We start from the raw sequence: 19,144 nt of genomic DNA, 5'->3' as shown, positions 1-19,144 counted from the left end.
CGGTAGCATTTACATCTTCAAATATTCTAATGTATTTAGAAACAAATGTCTGAATTCACTTTATCATTGTTTTGCATTTTTGGACCACTCTGCGGTTCTACGGCTCCGGCACTACATTGGTCCTACTATATATCATATAGTATACTCTTTTGCTTGAAGCTTAATTGCAACAAGGTTGCTTTGTTGTCATGCTTTCAACTAATTAGTGACTAATGCAAAGTGACAGTAAATGCCACTGGTAGCGCTTCTTTCGCTGCAGTGTCAAGTAGAAACCTTTCATGTTCCCGGATTATTTGTGACCTAATTTGATGAGCCACGACACGCGTTTCAAAAGTGATTAAAATGAAATATCCAAAACACAAGTCCTTACGCCCCAATTAATAATTAACAAAAATATATAATGATAATAATAATAATCAATTATCAATTATAATGCTTATAATTATAATGATATTATTGTATGGTTGTTTATTTTATTATTTTTATTTATTATCATATTTATTATTTCTAGCAGTAATAACGGTAATATTAGTCACGATGATAATCTCAATGATTATAAAAAAGATGCTGACGATATTAACAGCTATATTATTTTGTCGTCGGTCAGTTCGGAGGAAGAGCTGATTTTTTAATCATAAAACTTCGAGAAGCAAGCCTCTCTATTTGATTCTGTTTTTGAATTACTCATTGGCTTGTTTTGTTTTCAACACCTGCTTTGGAAACAGAGTTCAGCGGTGCGGAAAAGCCCGACAGAAGCCTGCCGGAGGGTTGCGGATCACAGGCAAAGTCAAATATTTGGGAACGAGGCGGCCGAGAGGCGCGCGCCTGAGATCTTTTCATCCCCCGCAGATGGAAATCTGTGTGTCTGTCAGAATGCTGGGAAGAATAAGACAATAAACAAGCAAAAGAAAAAACAAAAGTGATTACGATATCAAGTATTGGATTACGTTTGTAATATTGTCTACCATTCGAAAGCGAACACTCAATATCGCTGCAATGCCATTTTGTAGGAAATCATACATAAAGCAAGGCACTAAAATGTAATATGGCACTGAGGCTTCTTCCCAGATATTCTCTTATGTTCAACTTAATTTATTAACTCACATATAGCCTAACATGAAAACAGAAATCAGACTGAATTGGCTTTTTTTTGTTTTTTTACAATAGATGAAAGATGTGAATATCACATGAATTTAAAAAATATATATATTGCAATAAATGAGACACAATTATTTCAAAAGATTGGAAGTGACTGGAGGTCACCACAAAAACCTGCCAAGGTTTCATAAAGAAAGATTGTTGCTCTTGTGGTAAACAATGAGCCAGACGAGATAAGTCGCATTTGATGCCTTTGAATGTTCTTAAATATGTAGCAGCTCCATTTCTGCTTTGGCTGTATCTGCACAAGCGTCAATATGAGCCAGATAATTGGCTTCACTCGCTTTGTGTCCAGCCGCTGTCATCCCTGTTTTTTTCTATTTATTTATTTTTTTAGTGCTTTCCAGATCTGCCACCAGGGAAAGTCATAGACACGCTAACTGTGGAGATGAGAAGAGGCAGCCTTCCACTTATTAGACTGCCACGCTATCTGTCCAGCTATCTTTTTCCGTCTCGGACGAAGCAAAGTTATTTGCATCGCCCAACCCGCACGGGTGTAATGTTGCTCGGCTTATATCGGCGACGGGGGCTCCGTCCTTGGAAGTGGAAGTGGGTCATCTAGCGGACGGGCTGGAAGACAGAGCGATGCCCTCAGCCTTACCGCCGATCATTAATGCATGAGACGTGTAGTGTCCTGTTCCACTGGAGAGAAAAGGTCAAAGCCGCGGGAGACGGCAGAGGGGTGGTAACATGAGGCCCCCCCAAAAAAAAGAAACAAAAAAAGGCGTTGCTTGTTTTTGTTGGCGCGTCCGTCAGGGAAAGTACTTAATAATACAGTGCCTATTCGCAGCGCTTCACTTTTTCCACATTTTATGTTAAAGCTTTATTCCCAGTTCCAGTCCGTCCTGTAATTGGTGGCTATCTGCAAAATTGAGTGTCCATATTAAAATAATACTCGCAGTCACATATTATTAGTATTGTGGCCAAGGCCCGACCGATTAATCAGACAGCGCATTTGATCTGTTGATCAATTTTATACATAGACTTGTTAAAACACAATTCTTAAATGTATCTGAACGTAAACAGTAGAGCAACAACTGCAGACAGAACATTTAACAATGCTCACTGGAATATATTCTTTATCCTCTTTAAAAAAATATATTGCTATTTTGTTTTATAAGTAAAATATTAGTTATTTTTCCTTGAAAAACATCAATCTTTTCCCCCTGAAACATTTTGCTGTTCATTTCTCACATTTGCAAGTTGATTTGAAATGTAAGCATTATTTATCGGGATATTTGATTAATTAAGCATGCACTGAGACTAATTGACCCAGCAACATGATTAATCATGTGCTATTGCATTGGATTGCATTTCATAAAATGGCCAATAAGCTTATTTATGAGCATACGTGGCTGTTTGTGCATACATGTGAGCTTGTTTGAAAATATACACGATGGACGAGCGTCTGATTTGGGACCCCCGACTCCCTCGCCGATCAATAACTGCATTTGTGTTGACTTCGGGAAGCCACCTATCGATTTGATTCTTAAGACGCATTAAAATCAGCTGTTTACATGACACACTCTCCCTTTGCCCATTAACAAGAAGCGGGAGCCTTGTTAATGCCTGCAGACGGCTGCCCGCTTTATTATTTCGCTCCATCACAGTTATTATGGGATGTCGAAGCTTCAGTTTATCCTGCTGTGAAAAATCACTGATGTGAATATTTACAAATGGTGAGAGTTCAACCATGGTGTTCTTATTAATATTGTGAATGTGGGATAAGAAATACATAACGACATTCATCTTTTTTTTAATTTTTTTTATCAATCTCAGGCGCTGCTATTTTGTCTTGTACCGCCCCCTGCTGTCGACAGAAGTTGACGTCAAGTAGCCCTCGCATTGCTAACGTCACAGCTTACCTGCTTTCTGGATTTAATGTGGGCACTCTACCTGTCTGCATGTGTTGCTCCACCACTTGTGTTCAAATATTAATTCCTTAACCGGTGCTATTAGTTAGCATGCGCATGATGTTTTGCGTTGTTTATGAACATGGAAATCGGCGAACGATGAGTGTTAAAATCCCACGAACCAGCCAAGCGAGCTCCACTTAAGCGTGGCTCCGTAAATGGTTGTTGTGGCTGCGAGGTGGACATGTTGTGGCTGCTTCGTTTGCATCCACGGGGGCGGAAGGTCGGGGAGGGGAGGGGGGGGGGGGGGTGTACTTCGCTAGCTTTCAGCGGCTGGCTGGTCTTGAGCAGGAGGGGTGGGGGTAGAAGAGGTGGTGGTGGATGGGGGGGGGGTTGCCATACTTGCTCCTCGTTGCCCCGCCATTATACGTGGTTGACCTATTTCACTGGCTCGGAGGGACACGGGCGAAATCACAGGCTGACAGTGGTCCCCTGGTGAGTGGAGCTGGGTGTGTGATTCCCTAATGCAGTCACGCCCTTGCACACACACACATGGTTCCCTACTACCCAAGTGTCTCTAACACATGCATTAACAGGTGTGATGTATTTTCACCCTTTTCCATCTCAGATATACAATTTTGTAAGAACTAAGAACAAAAAAGAATGATTGCAGCCATTGTGGCATGCTCACGCAGCCTTCTGCTGGAGAGTGTTGGTATTAGCCTGCAGTAGCCTCAACAGAAGCTTTCCACAAATGCCATCGATCTGCCAGTTTACTCTGAGAGTGCCAATGAGAACATGATAGTCTGTTTGTGATACAGCTGATGTATGTTTCTCTGCAAGGTGTGGCTTGAAGGCTTTTGCTGTTTGTATTCAAGCAAACTTTTGGAAGTCTGCTAGCTAAATGCTAACACACACTGCAAAAGGCATAGGTGGGCTAAGACCACTAGCGTTGACATTTAACGACAACGGTGCAGCAACACATACTGACAGACAATCTCACAAACCTAACAGGTGTAAATTCTTTATCCTGTGTAAAAAACAAAAGTCTAATATTACTCCAGTGTTTGGATGAACTTTTTAGTTATGATCATAATGCACAAACTCTTTCATTTTTCACACTTGATTTAATTATGTTATTACTGCTACTTTCTAATTACCATTCATAGTGTGCTAGTTTTCTTTCAAAAACAGGCAGGAACACATTTTATTGGCATTTTTATTCATCTCAATGTCCACTAATGTATTCTTTTTTTTTGGTGCAACTTCCTACAAAAGTAAACAAAATGTTGAATTCAAGCCCAAGCCCCTTATAAATATGACATCAAGCGCAGCAGTAAATGCTGTTATAATTTATGGGAAAGAGAGGGGGGAAAAATGTTGATTAGAGGCTGCACCCGGGGCCTGCGTGGTTGCAATTAAACCTGCAAAACAGTTATTACGGGCTTAGCGGAGCATTTAAAGGGCCGTCTCATGTGATATCAAGCGATCAGCTGTAGGTTCCCCCCACCCCCCCGCAGCCGTCTGCGGAGACTCTTGGCAGCGGCGATACAAATCAGCTGGTCAAAGCTTTGTGCGAGGTTTCGCTTTGAGTTGAGAATTAGCGTGTTGTACAACAGGGCCTAGCTTACGCAACACTGTCGAGACGTTAGCGGCGTTGCCGTCTCACTTCCAACACTGGAGCTCAAAGCGACGTAATGAAGTGCAAGGAAAAGCGGATAGACTTTGGTGATTTGTGGATATAGAACCCATGTGTGTGTGTTTGTGTGTGTGCATCCGAAGCCAGATATACAGTCATGTCTATTAGGCACTATTGCGGCTGGAGTCTTGTTTTTATTATCAGCGCCATTAGGGTTCCTCATTCGTATGTCTGTGCGTGCGCGCCCTTTCATATATCACCTTCTCTCCCCATCTACTGATGTTGAGGTCAGGATTTATGAATCTGCATTACATGTGCCTTGTCACATGAATTCAGCCATCACCCATGAAGAGCCACACGCAGTGTACAAGCACACACGCATGTTTGAATATATTAGAGCCCGTACTCACTCGCATAAACACACAAACGGACGTAAATTGGCACGTGGCTTTTTGGCATGTTACATCACAAAGTTGACCAATTATGATTTTTTTTTTTTCTAATTTTATTAGTCAAATGGACAAATATGCAATACTTCTTGGATTTTTTTTTCTTTCTTAATCTGTTTACCATGCCGCTCATCCCGATTGTACCGCTTGGGAGCAAAAAATTGGAATTGTGTCATTTGAGCCATGCAGTGTAAATCCATCCCTGGGAGCATGTCGGGGTACTTTGTGGGCTTCCACATGGCGACACACTTCCGACTTCATGTCCTTCTCATGAAGCGCTGTGCTCTATTTTTGCACGGAAGCTTGCGTGAGTGTACATCCTATCCTGCAGACATATGGGCAAAGTGAAACCTCGGGTTACGAATTTCATTTTTTTCTCAAATTGAAAAATTCGCAAAGAGATGTTTTTCCCACTGAAATGAATGGAAATGTGATTAATCTGTTCCAAATGTTGAAAGAATGAATGGCTGTCATTTGGATTTTTAATTGTGGGTGTCAGCCATTCGTCAGGTCTAGCCTGGCTGCCTCGTGTGAAAATTACGACTCGTGTGTGTGTGTGCTTAACATGGGGTATATATTATTATGCAATGATTAATATGTCACCAAATAGAAGCTGACGACTGAGCCTTTGGCAAGCGTGACACGGCTAATGCACGGGGAGGAAAGGCAGGCAAATAAGTACATGAGGTCATGCAAGCAAAGGAAAAGCAGGATGAGTGTTGAGGGTGGAGCCGGGTGTCAGAAAGGATTTGGCACCAGCCAGAATGAAGGGAGAAATAGCAGCAAACCCGCTACGGTTTTCACTCAGCGACTTATCAGGCCTCATGTTGTCGTTTGACCCAGAAAATGAATTAGTAATTTGGGGTAAATCAAATTACTTGACTAATCAGCTCTTTCTTGTGGACGGATTCGGGCAAAATGACTTACTGGAATGGAAGATGTTAAAGTTTTCAAAAATAACTTTGTGTAAACTTTGTCAATGTGTAAAATTGTTTATTTGGTTTATAATTTGCCATGTGATAAGCCGTGAAAGATGGTTTGTACAAATTGTGATTTTTAATGCTAACACAAAATATTGTGTTTAATATTGCAACTAATTCATTTATTTAATATCCTCAACTGGCTAAAATGACTTTAAATTACTCAATGTGAAGATGCTGTTTTTCTCCCTAGTAGCAGACGGTTTATTATCAAAATAATGACAGGGTGCTTTAAATTGGGGTGATTTTCCATTCGCCCTTTGCGTGGTGCCAGAAACCGGATGCCCGCTGTTCCGAGCCAATTAACCAGAGTACAGTCATCGCATCAAAGTACAGCGAGCACGGCGAGGCGTTTAGAGAGTATGACACGTCTCCTCCTCCTCCACGACCCCGCAGTCAGCGCCAGGTTGAGGTTGACGCGTGACGGTCTCGGGAGCTTCGGCGGATGTATGGCAGTCGGTGGGCGGTGTTGACGCATATTCTTATTTGTATTGACACCTGCCATGAATCCCCCCCCCCCCCCCGATAGTTTCCCATTTATTTCGAATGGAATAGTTCAAATGCTTGCTCATAAAGTAACCTCATTCAAATCAGGATTTTCGCCATGCCAGAAATGACCGTGCACCAAAAATCCTTTTTTATTCAGCATTTTAGCATTCACATGCAATTTATCCGTAAATTCTGTTGCCTGCTGTGTAAGGTGTGAGCTAAGCCCCCGCTTCCCCCCCCCCCTCCCCCCACCTTTTCACCTACATCCTCTTCTCCGTTCTCCCACCGACTCCATTCGTAGAGTACCGTAAATTAGTCCCGGGTGGTGACACGGTGCTTGCTGGGTAATTTGGACAATGGGCCGTTTGACAGCTCACCCATCACAGCTACAGCGCCCCGGGGAGCCACTACTCCTCTCGAGCTTTTTCCCCCCTCTTCTCCTATCTGTCCCCCCCCTCCCCATGCCTCCATTTGCACTGACGGAGTGACTCGCTAAGTAGCGGCATCATTCTCCAATCACGCACCAAAATAGCTTTTCATCCAGGAGGGAACAAGGGGAGTTCTACAAGACGCCAGAGTGAAAGCTCCTAATTGCTGGAGAGCGAGCAGAAAATATGACAGACAGAAAAGGATCAAAAAGTAAGCGGGCGATAAGATTTGTATACATTAATTTTTAAAAACTCTTGGAAGGACGAAGAATGGAACTTCTAACAATTCATTCCCACAGGATCCAATGAAAATGTTCCACGATTGAACCGTCTTCATCACAAATACGTTATCAGCTGTACAGACGCTATTTTAAATGACGTGCGGCTTGACGGCTCGTGGAACACATCAGCCCTGCTCGTTTTACGGTCTGCCTATATCATTGCTTCAAATATATTTTGAAGAGTCCTCAGTCGATAATGGTATGAATGTTTAAAGCAGGGGTGTCAAACTCATTTTTTGTCGCGGACCGCATTGTAGTCAGTTTGACTGTCGCCATTATGACTGTCAATTATATACATTATAGGCTACACAACAACGTTTTGAAATCACAGATGAGTAAAACCTGTTCAAATATTTTAAAAAGCTGAATGTAATAAAAATTGCAAGCGATTTCTCTATTTTTTAAAAGTGAAGACTATTTGTAATTTTGGTATTGACACTCGAAATCTTTGCGAAATTTGTCTTTGATTTAAAATATGATAAAAAATGATAAAATAATGTGGCGGGCCGTATCTGGACCCCCGGGCCTTGGGTTTGACACCTATGGTGTGAAGTCTATCTGTGGGCATTGAAAATTCCGTCAGCTTTAAATTGAATTGCATATTCGCATCTATTCACTCCCACGCTGTCTTTGCCACTTTTTGTGGCTTTGAAGGCATCTGAAAGCACGGCGCGTCGGCTTTTCAGATTGGCACGACGCTCTGACCTTGCTCCTCCCGCCGACGGGAGGCCACTTGAACATCCAGACAGCGGCCAAAGCCTGGCGTGAAACTGGCGAGCGGCAGCCGCCAGTATGCGGCCAGACAGGGCGGAGTGAAGGTCAGGGATGGCAATCAGAGGGAACATGTGAGCAACGGCCATGACTGATGTGCAAGAAACAGTTGGAGGAGTTGGAAAAGAAGTCACAGAGAGCAAGCTGTGGTTTTAAATTGCTTGTTTACGTAGATGTCCTAATTATCGCTTGATTTGCTCCGCTGCATATTCTCGTGTGCAATGAATGAAGAAATGTGCACAAAGTTCAACAAAGTTATTAAATAATCATTTTGGACTAGTGAATTGAACAGAGTCTCCCATTCTGCAAAAGCCTTTCTCCTATGATTAAGCTCGGTCTCATTTATCGGAATCCTTGCATTCGTAGAAGAATAGTTCGTTTTTCTCTTCGAAACTTTTGGCTCCATTTTGGGTCATCGCTCGTTGACCTACGGTGGCGCATCTGTGAAGCGGCTGGCGTGTTTACCCCGCTAGCGTCTGACAACTCAAAAGAGCGTCCTCTTGTTTATCTCCCCTGGAGAGGAAATATGAGCGGTTGAAAGGCTAGCGGGTGGGATGGGGGGGCTGATGGGGTCGCCGGCCCCTAACAGGAATCAATAAATGGCCCCGCTGCAGCCAAGCGTTAGCCGCGGCCCTGCAGATAACGTGCGTACACGCTAATGTGGATATGAAGCACTCAGCCGCAAATAGACGTCCAAGTGGAAGGAAGCCGCCGCTTATTTACCTTCTTATCGTGGAACTCGGCGTTAAAGACAACGGCGGCGCTTATCGATCGGCGCTGGCGGAGGATGAACGGGCCTTTACTTAATCCAATACTAACAAGCATCGACCCGCAGAAAGTCGTTAGCATTGATTTATGTTCACTCAATATAATGGGGAGGTGTGCTGCCGGCCGATTTATAGTCAGAGTTGATTGACAGTCGATTTATGCCGCTTCACTTGACATGACAGGTGAGTGGTTTATTATTCTGCTTGACCACTCAGCTGTAAAGCACCTTGCGCTCTTCTCCATCGCCGCATATCAAAACATTGCCTAGTAAAGCCCCCCTGTTGTCTACTTAACCACCCAGCCGGTTGCTCTATTTTCTTTTACAGTAAACCACCACTATTCACCAGGGGATAGGGGGCTGAGCCCTGCCACGAATTGCAAAAAAAAAAAAGCCAGTCAAAAATGTTCAAACAATGATTCCTTAAATGTTTTATATATTGGTGAATTTATTTTTTAAAAAATAGAATAAAAAAAAAACATATCAGGAAAGAAACAAAGTAATTGCCTGTTAAATCCCAATTGGAAATTGAAGAGAAAAAAAATAGCCATTACATTTTTCAAAATTGTTTGGATTTTCAAAAATGATATCACAGCACATATACTTACTTCCTTGACACCAATGACTACCTTCTGTTATTACAGAAAGCACAAAGGTTCAGCAATGTCTATTTTCCCGCAAGTACAATAATAATAGCACAGTAAAACAAGTGAATTTTTGAACCACAAATATGTGGGAGTCCGCTCCACTCCACTCCAAAACTATGACGGCAAATTTATGTCGGCGCAGCTCCCTCCCCACTCATCCTCTGTCTTCCTCGGCACAGTAAATCTGCGGGATATATGGAGAGCTTATCTGGCACGGGGGTGTCACAGCGCCGACATTCAGACTCTGTTATCACAAGACACTCTCCCTCACACACACATACACACACACAATAGAATATATATGATCTGTGAAAAACACCCCCACAAATATCTACCCTACAGTGTGTATGCAGCAAGATGGCAAATAGAGTCAACGTTAGATTTATGAAGTACAGCGCATGCACGGTATATATTTTGTGAGTCATACGTGGAATTTATATTGCAATTAATAATTAAGTACAAAATGTATGTAAATGGATTGACTGCAGGTATTAGTCTACATCACCTTAATCAATGCATTGAACTTCAGCTGACAAAAATGCCAGGAAAAGCCTACTAAAACATCAAAACTTTCTTCAGAAGCACTTAAAATATTCCCATATGTGTGCCGACTCCCATTTAACATGACTAAATATGATTGTTTCATTCTGAACATGGCCGCATCCCCAGTTGTCAGAGGGTGTGTACACTTATGCAACCGCATCATCTCAGTCATTTGTGTTCAAGTTCTCACTTTTCGGTCCACCTTCATCTTATTAGATTCCATACAAGGGATAGGAGTAGTACAGCATCAATAAAAATTGACTATTATTTTACGCAAAAGCTCTCATTAAACCGTACCGTCAATCACTTTTCCGCTGGTGCACTTTGATGCACTCATTCGAATGTTTCTGCACGGCTGACCGTTGTACTAACTAATGATCCGTTCTTTCGATTTTCTTCTTCACTCACAGACGAGACCTCTTAAAACATTTTTTTTTTTTTAAATTGACCCATTTGATGAAAAATGAAGGAGCTCTGTTTAGCGGCAGTCGAGCCTACATGTTACGGGTCTCAAAAAAAGCGCATAATGGACGATGACGTGATTGCAGACGGGATGTATTAAAGGGCCATCTGGGATCGAGATCACACAGCTTCGAAGTACGCTGCAGTAATATGAGATGTTCTTCACAGAGGTTAAAGAATATTTGCTGGCGATAGTCTACATGTGTTGCTTCATCGATTGTGTTTCCATTTCTTAAATCCCTGAAACGATAAGCTAAATCTCAATGTGCTGCAAGTCTCTCTCTCGTCTTCCTCGCACGGGCCTCATACATATCTCCTCTGCCCGAGAGCACGCTTTAATATGTAATGGTGCCAGCGTTTTGGCTTTGATTCGCCCGTGTCCACGCTGTCGTCCTTTTACATTCCCCGCCACTGCCAAAACGAGTTCCCAAAGCTCTTGTTCACTCCCACGTGGCGGACAAGGCTCGACAAGGTTTTCTACTTCCAATCTTTCAGTAACAAGGCAGAAGGACAAACCCATTTAAGGGCAGCGTGTTATTAATCACTCCCATCTTCAAAAATGACAGCCATCTAGCCACTGTGATCAATTTTTGCAAATATTCCCTTTGCCTCTTAGATTATTCCCTAATATGACTTTTTAGCAAAACTCACCATAATTACAAAGCATAATACAATCGGAATTAAAAAGAAAAAAAAAAGAAGTGCTGCGAGGGCACGTTTCATTAAAATTTTAAAGCCTCACTGTAAAGACAATTTAGCAGCGTGGAGATTAAAATCAAGCCACATCATCACAAATACAAGAATCCATATTGCATTTTAATCAGACTTATGAAACAAACGAGGCTCAAATAAGAGGAAAGAGACTTTCAAATGCCTTATTGATGAGTAGATGCGCATTAGCATCCGTTTGATGGCTCGTTTCTTAGCTTAGCTGTATCAGCCGTGACTCCTTCAGCTTGATGCAGTTCAGAGAAGGAGCAAGGTAATGATGAGTGGGATCTTTTTTCTTTCTCATATTTTTGAGCAGCACTTCCATTTATGTCCAATGTAAAAAATTCTCTCAGTGAGGAAGTTGATGAATTAGAATATCCGTGGGCCAGTCTGGCCTTTACTGCTTTGCAAGTGTGCGCTCGCTTTCATGGTCGCCTTAGATTTTTGCTGCTTCACAGCTCGACACAGGGAAGGCGCCAGAGAGAAAGAGAGCGAGAGAACGAGTGCAAGATGGGGAGATAAAGGCAGTGGCAACTGAAAGACGGCGAACGCAATCTTTAATGAGTTTCGTTGACTCGTTTCTGGGTGCTCTGGTTGAGCACGTGGGCGGACTGGGGACCGCGAAAGCGAGTCAGGGCCCCAGTTGGCGTCAGTGGATTTAAGTGGAAAAGAAAAAAAAAAAGCAAACTTGAATGAGTGAATACGCCGCTATAGTATGTTCATAGGTCACTTTAGGTTGCATGTAATTCACCGCAGATAAGGTAAACAAGACGCCCCCCCTCCCACCCCGGTGAGGATGGCCTCGGTCACGCTCCCCCCCCCCACGGCACCCCTCGCCTTTCTCGTCTTTTCATTTCCCAGCAATCATCTCGGGGGGGGGCCGTGGCAGGTATGGAGGCAGAGATAACATTAGAGAGACATCACAGGGAGATATCTGGCCGAGAGAGAGATTATTCAGCGCCGCAAAGGCAACCAGGAGGCAACCTCTGTCAGACATCAAGGCTCCGGCGTGTCCGCACAGGACAAGGGAGGTGGAGGACACAAGGGCACGGACGAATTACTGATGCACTGATAAACTCACCCCACCCCCTCCCATCCCCAGTCCTCCTCGACAACGATCAAGTAAAAACAGAAAAATTTCAAACCCTGTCAAAACAATCCGAGCTCATGTGGACACGGGGAAAAAAAGTACTTTAGATGTTCTTGAGGTGGCAAAATGAAACATGTTTCCCGCAGAATTCTGAAGGTTTTTCTTGGACCTAAATTGTGAATCCAGCCTGAAGGCAAAGTTCCTTTTGGAAGATATTTCTCAGGTCCACGTGAAACAAAGCTTTCGGCCAAAAACAGCGGCTTTTGGAAACGGCCCCTACCAAAAATCTGGCAGAGTTTGTTCCGCGTCTTCTGCTGAATTATTGACGCCTTACCGGATCGACGGTAACAAAGGACGAGTTCTTCAGGTGACAAACGGGAAACAAATAGGCTTCCCCGTCTCCTCTTCAAAGGAGAAGTTTGCCAGTTTTGGTGTTTGCTGCAGTGAGCGTCGGTTCGCGTTTGCGGCGGCGTGCACGATTCAAGACGCAGAGATGAAAGGGAGTTGTAATTACAGGGAAGCGTATCTGTCGACTGCAGAAGTATTAGAGGAATGGCGCAAAGTGGGCCAGGAGCCTCAGGTCATTAGATCTTCTGTGTATGTGTGTGTTAGCCAGCGAGACAAAAAGCACAGCCGAGAGTGAAACCGAAACTAGCTAGCTGTTAGCTTGCAAACTAGCTCGATTATTCGCCCTACTGAACTTTGTTTCTTATGAATATAAATCCAAATAGCTTAATCTCACTCTCCCTTTCTCCCCCTAGTGGACGATGACTTTATAGGTCTCAGCGAGTTGCCGGAAACCTTTCCCTCGGACCCCCCTGAGCCGCTGCCCGTGTTCCTGATTGAGCCTGAGGAGGCCTACATCGTCAAGAACAAGCCAGTCAACTTGTACTGCAAAGCCACGCCGGCTACGCAGATCTACTTCAAGTGCAACAGCGAGTGGGTTCACCAGAAGGAGCACACGGTGGAGGAGCGCGTGGACGAGAACTCTGGTAAGGAGAACCGCCTGGTCACTGACATCTGCGTCAATCAAAACCAAATGTTATCACTTTTAATCATCCATACTTGTGAGTGGGAATGGATTTTTGTCTTCATGTAAAGTTCTCCCATCTCTTCTCGCATTTGGTCTTTGGAAGGTAAGGTTGCGAATCTCCGGCAAGCCTATTTTCCCACTAAATTCCCGGCCCCCCAAAGGCACCGAAGCTATTACACCCAACATCGCAGGCACTGATTGGCTACATTCAGCCGGCGTATTGGAAATTGCATTTCTTTCTTTCCCCCCACAGGTACAAATCATTTCACGTTTAGCGCGTTTTCATCCGGCTGTTTACTCGCCGTCTCCATCACGCACACATCCATAACCCGCTGTTGCACTGAGGAGTTAAAGACATGCTTGAATCCGTAACACAGACCTCCAAAAAATGTGTTGCACCCAGCATGAAAAGCGAAGGCGTATTGAAGTTTTGCCCTTTTTGCCCCAAATGTTACTGGCGCTTTGTGTTGCTTATTGTTATTGCCGAGAAGGCGTTTGAAGGTTGCCGTGTTTCTTTGGCCCTTTGTGTCAAAGGCGTTTGCGCTGAAAGCATCAACACAGAACAACAGCCCACGCGTCAGCACACACCGCAACCCCCGCTACCACAACAGCCCAGGCCCACGGGCTACTTCCTGCGCAGATATTCCTTCATTTATGCTCTACAAACACACACAAACACAAATAACACTTGCCTAACAGTCAAGTTGGCACGCACATTACTAAAACATGATTGACTTTGAGATGAAGTTATAAAATACAGAGGAATATTTATTTCTGTTCCACTCCAGTCCTGCAGGGGAAAGGGGCCATTCCACCAAATCAGCGCCATTTATTTTCCCAGGAAATAAAATGTATAACTGTTCATACGACGAGTCATTGATAACTCTGATTAATTAATTGTTGATGACTCATGCTTCGCTGTCTAAAGCGAAGGTGAGGGCATTGGGGTTCAGAACATTCAGGGAGATTTTCCCATATCACTTTTTGTTAACAAAAACTATTCTTTTTGGAGTAGATTAGCAAGAATAAAATATAATTTATTAATTAAAATGCATTACATTCCATACAAGCTGATACTGAAGTTTCTACTTCTCATTTTCTGACGCAGAAGTTTAATCAAGTCAAGTCAAGTTTATTTGTATAGCCCTAAATCACAAGCAGTCTCAAAGGGCTTCACATAGACAAAAATTGACAATTATTCTCAAAGCATCCCCTGATCTTAAGCTCCCAAATCTTTTCCTTTTCGAGCTTCTGTCTCTCACTTTGTATCTTTCACTTGCTCCTTTTTTTTTTTTTCTCCCTCTGTGTCTCACCTTCATGTCGAGCAATAACTCGTGATGTTCTGAGAACAAGGACAAGACGGGAGGCAAAGTATACATTTTTATGTATCATACACAGACGGCAAAGTCGCCGATGATTACAGATCGCATTGTCAAGATCTTTCCATGCAAACAATTTGACCTTGAATGAGGCTGGTTAAAACAGACAAAAAAAGCAAATTATGAAATATGTTCTTAACATTCTGCAAATATAAGAAACCTTTGAAATGCAGTGCTGCAAACATAACTGATCAATCGAGCTCGCCAACAAGTCAAGAGTACAGATGGTTCAATGTCAAAGCTGGATGATGAGGCTAAAAAAGATAAGTTAGAATTTATCAAACCAAACTAAGTGAGATTAACATTCTGTAGCATCAGTCGAAAGAGGAAATGCTAAAAAAAATGTCAATTATATTCACTCTCCAGACAAAAGAGTCATTATCCAAGAAGAGACTGAGGGCAACAAGACAACAAAAACAGCAAAGCGGAGACTGTGGAGTGTCCAATAATAGCACAGCATTAAATAGCTCAACATTACCACATAAGAGTTTTTTTTTTTTCCTCTCTTTTTTTAAACACCAGACAATTGCGCTGTTGGCTCCGCCCCTCGGGAGTGGGGGGGCACTGCCCTACATCAAAAACGCTCCAAAATAATGCAGCCAGCCGCAACCAAACGTGTCTTCGGAGAGCAAATGGCCAGACAGAACGCGCTCGACTTAGTGGACGCCAGTGGGCAAAGTCACCATACATCATGTCGGATCCAAGCTAGTAATTGTCTTCTTTCCTGCCTGTCAGCGGCTCTCGACAGTATTAACATTGCCTGTGATTTAAAATGCAATTACACGGCGGAGCGTTTATGACCGATGTTTGAGCGGGTTACCATGGCGAACAGCGAGATTTTTCAAATTGGTTCCGGGACTTGGAATGATAGGACTTGTTGTTTGTTAAGCAATTAGTGTCGAGGCTGCGGTGTTTGCGAGTGAATAAAGGGGGCCGGCGACGCCCCGGGAGAGTCTTTAAAAACATGGTGACCGTGCGACAAGCACACTGATGACAACTGTGAGCAAATGAAGTCTTTGATTGGGCGCGAGGCAATATTTGCCTGGCTCTCCTTGACAAAGAGAGAGAGCGCCAGTCAATGGCAAGATTGATGAGTTGTCACCTGATTTGCTCTGTTTAAGATCTAACAAATTATAACCTAGCCTCAAAGTCACAAAATTGGAATTTGCACACTTCTCAAACACTTCAAGAGTGTCTGTCCATAAATTTGTTCTCAAGCCGCATTTAGAAGGAAGTGCTGGTGCTTATGGTCTTACAAAGCTGGATTTATTGTCTACGCTGTAATTGTCTCCGCATCGGAACACCTTACCTCCTACTTCCTGCATGTACAGTATCTTTTTCCTCTTTGTTCATGTAAGTAAAAATGGGTCATGCATTTTTCTCCAAACATGTGATTGCGCTGCGATCAGGTAAGGCGAGAAAGCGGAGCGTAAAGAAAGTACATTAGCATTTTTGACAGAATGAACACATTCACGCAGGCTAAAGTGCTGTTTTGTTGTGTGACTTGGGATTAACAAGGGAGCCAATTTGTATCTGGGAACATGGCGAGCATACATCGCTCAATCGTGAAGCATGATGTGCGTCGCGGGGGGGTGGATTGGAGAAAGCACATATTCAGATAAGATGATCAAAAGTAGACACGGCAAGAAAAAGTGCTGAATGTTTGTCGTGTGTCATAACATAAAGTCTCAAGGACGCGTGACCGAAATGAAACAGCAAGTCAGCCATTGTGGTTTTCCTGGCCTCATGTTTTTTTATACGGCTAAGCTTTTTTTGCTTACGCCGTGACATAAACGTTGAATCACTTTTGAGGATTCACCATGAAAAAGGACTTCTGTATCTCTAAGTGGTCAAATATAAGCGGCGGGCTGAGCGAAGCAACATGAAGTCACCAAATGAGGTCAGCGGGCTTATTTCAGAGCCTTCTGTGCTTTTAAAGTAAAGCCGTGTGGCCGTGAAGTCACGAATGACTCTTGATGTCGCCGTAGAGCTTGTTGCTATCGACGACGATCAAATTACGATTTTCAATTGAATCGTTGAGTCATCACTTTAGCTTACTCATATGAATCAACGCATGCTTCTGATATTCGTCATTGTGTATCCCGTCACTGGTGGGGGGAAACTAAATGTAAATTCTTTGTTTTGGTACTTAAAATATTTGTCAGATGACTGAACCTAATCGAGTGTGTTGTTTTTACGAGGACATGTTTTCTTTATTCCATCTGTTTGAACTCTTGAATCAATACTTCTGATCTTTTTTTAACTGATCTTTCCTCTACAATGTATGTATCACCCCTGTTATCCATCCACACAGGTTTCTGATCCAAAACAGTCCAAGCACTCATGTCTGCTCCTCACCGTTAATTTTTCATGAGCACTAAGCTGCGCCGGATCCGACCGTAAGAACCGAGCGAGGCGTGTGTGTGAAAGCGCTGAACCCGAACTAAAATGGCATGTTCCTTTTCAAAAGCACCCCCTCTCCTCACTCAGGTAGAAAATCAAGACGCACCAGCGACCCGAGCGCAGATCCGCGGATACAAAATTCCTCGTTATTCTTTTTTATCCCCCCGGTCCGGCACATTTGGAGTCTCGCAATGTCTCAAAGTGATTTCCTCACGCGTGATGATGTGTTTGGAATGAGATTTGCGGCACCGATTAGCGTTCTGATCGCGTTAGCCGCTTAGTCACATTATGATGTCACATCAACACGGGCTCCCTTCGGTGTGCTAAACATGACAGATACGCCGAACAAGTATCTCACTCGCATAACAAGTTGGATCTTAATGATGGAAATTAGAACGAGCGCGATAAATTTTATTTAGCACTTGGCAACGGTCGCCTTCATTCTGCAGATGTGTGTGAATACAGCTGTTGAACAAGCGGCAGACCTCCGCGTTAAATGCCAAAGGATCGTTTTCAAGGAACACTTGAAGTCAATCGAAGTGTTTTCGTCAGGTTTTGGATGAATTAGGGGAGGTTCAAAGTTAAGTGCTGATTTATGATCTGGATTGTTTTCCAGCAAGATGAGCGTCGCAGCACCTGCAAGTGACTCACTGTGCAAATCTCTCAAGAGAAATAGTTAAAAAAACATTTCTCTCAAATAAATCACTACTCTGTATGTAATGTTAAAATAATAATACAATATAATTTCGGTAAAACTTATAATTACAATGTGTTGCTTTTCAGAATGAGGACAACTTTATCGTCCAAAAAGGGAAAGTAAGAGCACAAAGACGGAAAAGGGCAAACATGACATGTTCTTTGGTCCAGAGCTAAAACCATAAGAGACAATTATGTTCAACTACAAAAATAAATAACATTTTATTGCATACAGAACAGTGTTTGTTTTAAGGCATGGTCTTATGTTAAAAAAAAAAAAAAAAAAAAGAAAACATGTCAGAAAAGAGAATTAATGTATTTGTGAAGCACAAATGAACACGAGTCTGCTAAAAATGGCAAGAGTTGCCTGGCGTGGTTTTGTGACACTGATGATAGGGTCCGATTATGGAATCCAAACAGCACCGACATCTGCCTTCTAAATGTCGGCTTGCAACGGCACCGGCAGTAATGCTGCCCTAATTGTGGCACAAAAAGTCCTTTTGAATTTCAAAGTCGCGTTTCGCTTTAACGTGCCTAACGCGTACATCAACCTGATTCGTTTGACTCATTCGAATCAAACGACTCAGCTTACTATTTTATCTTGCATTTGTTTGGCAATCAGTCTCATTGAAATATGTTGAAGTGCAGGCGAAGCAGCTCGATGGGCTATGGTGGCATTTTGTCTTGTGTGTCGGATTTAGTTGTTTGAGGCCTGGCACCCAGATGAGCACTAATCAGAGGGTTTAGCAAACGGGATTGTCATCGGCGTAACGCTCCCAATCCGCCCCCGCGGGACCCCGAAGCTCAACGTTGTGGCTTTGGAATCAGGGCCAGATGCACATACACACACACAAAGTTGATTTGCAATACTGGAAATGTAAACGCCTCGCCTCCATCTGGCCTCGCAGGTCTGGTGGTGAGGGAAGCCAGCATCGAGATCACTCGGCAGCAGGTGGAGGAGCTCTTTGGACCCGAGGACTTCTGGTGCCAGTGTGTGGCCTGGAGTTCGGCGGGGACCACCAAGAGCCGCAAAGCTCACGTCCGCATCGCCTGTGAGTACGCTCGAGTGAAATCTGTAATGTGAAAATACCCTTTGCACACTTTTGACATGTTTTTATCGCATTTATGCCACTTTGGTTTTTGAAAGGTCAAACTTTTAGATTAATACAAACTCATTTAAAAAAAAAAAATCTGATAATATACATCAATGCATACATTGCAAAATGAACCTTGGCGTAAAAAGCAGGATTGAACAGGATTCAGTTATCTTCAGCAAAATCTTTTTTTGGGGCTTCCAACTCAAAGTATTTGGTGCAAAAACCAAATATATATGTTGATTTCATTGTTTTTATTTCTGAAATTTGTT

At 43.1% G+C, this 19,144-nt stretch overlaps 1 protein-coding gene across 4 annotated transcripts in view; it reads left to right on the top strand.

Moving 5' to 3' along the window:
• The window catches only part of unc5c (unc-5 netrin receptor C), an 84,138-nt gene that overhangs the window by 40,488 nt on the left and 24,506 nt on the right, over positions 1 to 19,144 (top strand). For all 4 annotated transcript variants that reach the window (XM_037265584.1, XM_037265583.1, XM_037265585.1 and 1 more), the window contains 2 exons: positions 13,029 to 13,259; positions 18,687 to 18,830. In XM_037265584.1, coding sequence (XP_037121479.1) covers positions 13,029 to 13,259; positions 18,687 to 18,830 — 375 coding nt within the window. The remainder of the gene's footprint in view (positions 1 to 13,028; positions 13,260 to 18,686; positions 18,831 to 19,144) is intronic.

Source organism: Syngnathus acus, chromosome 12, assembly GCF_901709675.1.
Source record: "Syngnathus acus chromosome 12, fSynAcu1.2, whole genome shotgun sequence".
NCBI lineage: Eukaryota > Metazoa > Chordata > Actinopteri > Syngnathiformes > Syngnathidae > Syngnathus > Syngnathus acus.
The sequence above is the reverse complement of the archived record's forward strand: the minus strand, read 5'-3'. Positions and strand labels throughout refer to the sequence as shown.